Source organism: Asparagus officinalis, chromosome 2 (genome assembly GCF_001876935.1).
Source record: "Asparagus officinalis chromosome 2, Aspof.V1, whole genome shotgun sequence".
In the NCBI taxonomy this organism is placed as follows: domain Eukaryota; kingdom Viridiplantae; phylum Streptophyta; class Magnoliopsida; order Asparagales; family Asparagaceae; genus Asparagus; species Asparagus officinalis.
The window spans coordinates 20,220,173-20,227,236 of NC_033795.1; the positions used below are offsets into that span (position 1 = coordinate 20,220,173).

The 7,064-nt window shown below is 33.7% G+C and overlaps 1 protein-coding gene across 1 annotated transcript in view; it reads right to left on the bottom strand.

Annotated features, from left to right (window-relative positions):
* The window catches only part of LOC109830466 (adenylyltransferase and sulfurtransferase MOCS3-2), a 27,567-nt gene extending 25,685 nt beyond the window's left edge, over positions 1 to 1,882 (bottom strand). Inside the window, exons 1-2 of the mRNA XM_020397726.1 lie at positions 1,623 to 1,882; positions 1,284 to 1,520 (exon numbers count right to left, since the gene is read on the bottom strand). Of these exons, the coding sequence (XP_020253315.1) occupies positions 1,284 to 1,518 (235 nt within the window). The 5' untranslated portion in view covers positions 1,519 to 1,520; positions 1,623 to 1,882. The remainder of the gene's footprint in view (positions 1 to 1,283; positions 1,521 to 1,622) is intronic.

A 7,064-nucleotide genomic window follows, 5' to 3' on the forward strand; every position in this document is an offset into this window, starting at 1 on the left:
CCATATACGGAGAGACTATTTTCGAGACTAGAACTTCAAGGCAACAACCTTACCTTTGTACCAAGGGTCACAGTTGCATAAGATGGAAACATTATTATGAATTTAAATTTTGCTAAAAGTTCATCAAACATATGATATGCCAAAGTAGTATCATGAACTTAAAAATCTCATCTTCGAGTGTCATTCCAATAAGCAAAGAAACAAATAAACATAAAAGTCCAATACTACAATGGACGTGAGCGGTCAATGACTTGGGAGCATAACCTATCTATTCCAATTATATGAAATATCCTTTTAACTCCTCAAAATCATTTCAAATCGAGTAATTCCGAAGACCTTTAAGGTGTGTGCTTAAGGAGTTCACCTAAAAATGAAACATTTGACTGTTCCATTAATGAGATCCACATTATATGGTATGGCCATCATTTCCTAACATTTCTACAACATTCCAATATATCTGATCCTCAAAAGGCTTATCAATAAAACAAACAGGAGCACTTAATTCATATGTTTGAGCTAGAACTAATAATTGTGTCCATTCATCTGCACACACCCATGCACCCGTCCATGCAAGCATGTAGGTATGCGTATGAGTGGGTGTGCGTGGGAAAACATGTTTGCCTGGTTGTGGATATAGTGCCTGGGTGTACACGTGCATGGGTGTGAGAGTGCATGGGTGTGCACATGTGCATGTGTGAATGTGTCTGCGTGCATGGGTGTGCACATGTGCATGTGTGCATGTGTCTGCGTGCATGTAAGCTTGTACGTGCATCTGTAAGAGATTTCCTGGTCTAATTTTACAAATTTGAAATTATAAATAGCATTCTAGTTTTATTGGACCCATACACTTTCCATTTCCCCTCCTTCCAACAGTATTGGATGAAAAATTATAAACTATTTACAATATGATCCTCTATTAAAACATCTGAAAATCCCATTTGATGTAAGTGTTTTAAATTTCACAAAGCAGTAGAAATATTGTTTCATCCTTGAATCTCCATCATCCCTGTTCGTAATTTTCTCATCCTATCTTTTATCTTTCTATACTAATGGGTGCTAAACTTCAAGACAAAAAACAGGATCACATATCTTCACTAATCTACATATCTTGTGAAAAAAAATATAAAGGAGGTGCAATACATATCGAAGATTCTCCTTTCTACGGTTAAGCTTACAATTTGCGAAAAAAGGCGGAAGGAATTTACAGTTGTAACTGTTTTTTTTTTCCTTACAAATGCATACTGCAAAAATATAACTCAGCAAAGAAACTGAAACATGCGAACCTTCGACTCCGAAATCGGGAAGAATGAGATGGCGACTGTATCTATAAATCATCTCAGGAGTCAACCCATTTCCAGTATCAGGTACAGCAATCTCGCCGTTGGAAGTAGAGCTGGAATCAGCCTTCTCATCGCTGAGCTTGGCCTCGAGAAGGCTTATACGCTTCTCGAGCTCCTCTTTCTCCGCCTTAAGCCTCTTGATCTCGTTGACAATTTCATTAGGGTTCCCATTATCCATTGCTGAAAGAAAAAAGAAAAAATATATTTATATATATAGATTACTCTCATGAGAAAATCATCGAACAGGTGATGGACTTGATAAAATAAGAGAAAATTAACTACCTTTTTCTTCGATTCAGCTGCTTATGTTTTTGGCGATGGTTCTCTTTTGAGAGAAGGGATTTGGTCCGCGTTGAAAGGAGAAGTGAAGAGGGGATGCGACGAGGCGCAGTTAGGGTTTAGGTAGATATCTCTCTTGGGTCGGAATCAATTTCCGAACCCGAATAAAAAAAGAGAAACTTACGCATCGTTCGGTACGCAGGATTGGCCTTGTTCGGTAAGCGGTAAACGGGATGGAGCCTGTTGAGGAGGCAAAAGAATGTAAGAATGGAATGGAATAGACTTGGAATGGAATGTGCATTCTTATTATCATGTTTGGACGCGTTTAGGGAATGAAATGGTAATGATAATCTTATTCTTATTCTCATGTTATACCCTTATAAAAACACATAATTTTAAAAATATAAAAATATTTTAAAAATAACTAAATAATTCTTTTTTTAAGAAAAATAAGTTTTATAGAAATGATATTTTTTTCTTATAGAAATACTTTTTTAGTTGATGGTTATATTTTGGTACACCTCCTCAGCAACAATTTTAGACTTTTGGCTTACTAATTAAAAAATAAATTTCATAGAAACTATTTTTTATTATAAATAATTATAATTCCATATTTCTAACTTCTAATGCTACATGTCTACTACGTGTACGAGCGGCTAATGCTACTAGCATCACTATGTACAAACGTATACAATAGACTGAATTTCATATGCAAGCTACATGATTTATGACTGAACTCCATGTGCATGCATGAAGAGAGATATCAGAAGAAAACACTAAATTTTGAAGGATTAGAAAAACATGTTAACTTTTAGTCTTTATATAAAATTTCTATGAAATTTCAAATGCACATTTAACTTTCAAACTATTGATTAGTAGTAGAAAACATGTTAACCTAGAAAGTTTGAAGGAATATAAAACATGTTAATCTCTAATCAAATTATAAAGTTCCAATCTCATCAATTAAGCACATTATTTCTTGTTGTGAGTGCTTTGAAAAAATTACTGAAAAGATTAGGCACATATGCTTCAATGGAACTTCAAATCATACATCCAAAGATCAAATATTTACTAACCTAATTGCTAATAGATTATGCAACCGAGTCGCCAAAAAATAAAAAATTGCTATAAAGATTATGTAAAGATTAGCCACACATACATATTTAAAAAATAATAATGGTTACCTAACCGAGTCGCATCGAGGTGAAGATGAGATTTTTTTTCTACTGCAGACGTGATGGAACTAGAGCAAAGTCAAACAAAGAATAGTATTTTAATATTTTACATCTATTTATATATTTGTACGAGCAGCTAATGATATTATTTCTATAGAAATAATTATATATATATATATATTCGTATCTTTTAAGGAGGGTATAATCAGAATTTATTTGTTTATTTTTATTCCCACTTAAGTGGGAATATCAATTCATTGTCAAATGATTAGGAATAACAATTCCCACATGAAGTGGGAATTCATAAGAAGTGGGAATAGCAATTCTGGCGTCTAAAAATATATCGTGTTTGGTACTGGTACGCATGAATAAATAGTTGAAATTGCATTCCATTCCCACTCATTCCCACGTACCAAACGAGGCGTTAGTAGTTCATGCTACACTAAATACTACAGTAAATCAACTCAGCTGCTTGAAGTTACTATTTATGCTACAGTATTACTATATCATAAATAGTAAAGCAAATCAAATGTATTAAAACCGGGATCTTTCTTTATGTATAGAGGAGTAGATATGATTTCTAAATCAAATGTATTAAAACTTGAATCCTTCTTTGAGTATAGAGGAGTAGATATGATTTCTAATTTTAAGCATACAATAATTACATTAAATATATTAAAACTTAGAGGGAGGCAAGTTCAAAATGTAGTACTAAAAAAAATAGGGGATCATGCTTTGCAAGAGGTGCACACTAGTGACTGAAACCTGAAAATGTTGATGATAGGATTCTAGTCAGGTCGAATTGAAGTTAGCCCAGCCCGGATACTGGGTCCTTTTTTCCCCACCTAAAGTCAAATCAGCTTGAATGTCTGCCAAGTATTTTTGAGAAGGCCTCCTAATCGTAGATGAGCTTTAATGATTAAACCAACCAAATTTCATCAGTTCTGTTCGGTTTTAGAATATTTATCGATCAGTTGGGGTTAGTCATCTAGAACTTAAAACTGGAACTGGGATAATTTGTGGGATAAATTTTTAAGGTGTTAGTCACATAGAACTAGGAAATGGGATATTTTTTATAGTGTTAGTCAAGTAGAACTTTTGTAGAACTAGAACTGTATTATTTTTTGATACGTTAGTCAAGTAGAATTCTACTAGAATTAGAATTGGGATAATTGGTCATAATTATCCCACAAATTATACTACCTATATATATAACCATAAGTTCTCCTCTCTCAAATTATCCCACACATTGGAACGAATACAATTGGGAAAAAAAAAGTGAAACGCCGCCTCCCTCCCTCTTGGTTAGTTTCTCCGCCTAGAAAATTTCTCTGCCATGAAGTCAATCATCCGTTCATTTTTCTGTCTTTACTTTGTTTTTGTGATGATTAGATCTTTTATTATTATCTTCAAGATGTATTATTTTATTGATAGCTTTTTGACGTTAAATTACTTTATTATTAGTTTTCTCTCCACAACAGTGGTTTAGGTTAAGAATATAGTGTTGGTGGGTTAGTGCTAAAGATATGCGGGCTATTTATGTTTTTTTTTTATAAGTTAGAAAGCAACTTTGCGATCACATTGATGATTAGATGTTGAATGGTTAATGGTGATATCTATTATTATTAAATCGGCTCAGTAAATTGATTGGGATATTTATAGTTCATCTGTCGATCATCTGTTTAGCGGCCATGGAAGATTCCTATATACATTTCATTTATTTGCTGATTCACGATTATAGAAGACAATAAATATTTTTTTTTATATATGTGCATATTTGTCATTGTCAAGCTAACAAATGAAATAGCTATATAAAAAAAGTGTAACTAGCAAGACCAGCAAAACCTCTCTACAGGTCTATAGCATTGCAGAAGATAAATGAGTGACTTTTTTTGGGGTGGGGGGTGGGGTGGAGGGGTGGGGGGATATACTTGGCAGAACTTCGTTCTTTGCATATTTCTCACGTAATTGGTTGACAAATGTATAGTATGGACGCCAGCCACTAGGGTCTTGATCTGTGTTCACATTATTATTATATATGTGCTTGTTCTTTTTATATCATATGCATTTATATTTTAATCCAATTCCATATTTGAGATTATGAAAAGTTATTTTTGAATTTGTTATAGGATGGACATAAGATCACAGAGTCAAAATCAAGAAGAAATGTTTCGAGGTCAAGAAAGTGAGGGACAGAAAAAAGCAAGGATGGATTATATGATATGGACTGAAGTAGAGGCTAATGAATTGCTTAGACTGTTAGTAGAGGAAGTTAAGAATGGAAATAAACAAGCAAATGGCAGTTTTAAAAAACATGTGATTATGAGGAATGTGATACCCCCTCTGGTTGAAAATTTTGGAAAAGATTTTAGATATAATCATGTAATGAACATGATAAAGCAATGGAAGAGAAAGATTACACCTGTTGAGATCCTGATGAAAAATAACTCTGGTTTTGGTTAGGACCCTAGCACACAGAAATTTACTTGTCCCGACGAAGTGTGGAATTGCATTTTAGAGGTTGGTTTATGTCATATTATTTCATATATATATATATATATATATATATATTCTTTGGATAATAATATTAATTGTAAATGATACCTTGTTGCAATGATCAAACCCTGATGGCTTAAATGAAGCACGCTTAGAGGAAGTGGTTGGGGAGGGCATACTTGGTGCTGATGCTGAGATGGAATCTCCGGATGGAGGAAATGCTACTGTAGATATGCAACATGCTACCACCGTTCCCACTGATAATGTGCCATTATATGGTTCTGGACCATCCACTCTGAATAATGGTAAACGAAGGCGTAGGTCAATTGGTACTGCAGGCACATCCTCTGCATCTTCCCAGTTATCGTTGCAAGAGGTAGGAGATGGAGTTGTTACTGTAGGTAAAGCTTTTCATGAGTTAGTTGATGAGTTGAGGAAGATAAGAAAAGGTCGGAATAAAGAATGGGTTGATGCTGTTATGTCTACTTCTGAATTGACTAAGCCACAAAAATAGAATATCCTTAGTGACAATATCTCACAGGACATGAAGGATGCCTTTATTGACATGGATGCAAAAGACCACTATGAGTTTCTACATTTTAGGTTGACTGGTGAGATAATGAATGATGGTAATGATGGGACTCAAGCCAATTCTGATCCAAATGGTGAATATTATGATTCTGATTTCTTTGAAGATGTTTAGAGGCAATAATTTATAAGTTTAGGATCTTTCTATGTTTTTTAAGATTTTTTATGATGTTAGGATTATGAGGAATTTTATATTGTCAAACTATTTTTCATTGAATAGGTGGAACTTGGGATAATGTCATGTTTTTTTTTTGAGATTTGGAAAGTATTTTTAGGATCAATCTTATTTCAATTTGTCAAAACTATTTATTTTTAGGATGTGCTATGCTTTTGTTTTTTTGTTTATATTATGTTCTTATGTTATTTGACTTGTCAGCTATCTTAGTTTGGTACATTTAATGGATAAAATTTCTATATGTATCATCCTAACAAATGATTTTTGTATGTTGTGTAGATGAGAGTAGTGCAATTTTATGTTTTATTCTATTTTTCAATAGTTTGGTGATTAACGATTAGCATACAGGTCAATATTTTTTAATTGATTGCTACTTTGTGATCGGTCTCATTGTGTGCTAATAATAGAGTGCTTTATTTATTTCCTATGCACATAAGTTTCAAGTAAAGTGATTATATTTCATTGGTTATATTATTTAATAGGATGGAGGAAGATCAAAATTTGCCCATTTTATATTTTCATCATGAAGACTTCGATGATAATCTTTTGATTCGCATAATCGAATTAGCTGCTGAGGCTGCAGATCTGATCACAAAGATATCAGGACTTCTATCACAGGAGTTCATAGCAAATACGCTTAATTTTCAAAGTCCTCGACATGATATTACAGATCTTGGTCTCACATACTTACAGTCCAAGATGGATAATCATCCACAAGATTTTCGTAGAATTTACCGCATGTACCCAGATTGCTTCATGAAGTTATGCAATATCTTGAGAGAGCGGGGCCATATACAAGACACATACCACATTAGTATTGAGGAGATGATTGCTATTTTTCTTCTCACGGTTAGTCAGAATCAACGATACTCTGTTGCAACTGATCGATTTGATCGTTCAAAATGGACCATCAGTGTATGTTTCAATAAAGCATTACAGGCCTTGGTATCTTTAGCATCATGCTTGATGGCATCACCTCCTACTGATCCACCTGATAAGGTTAAATCAGAA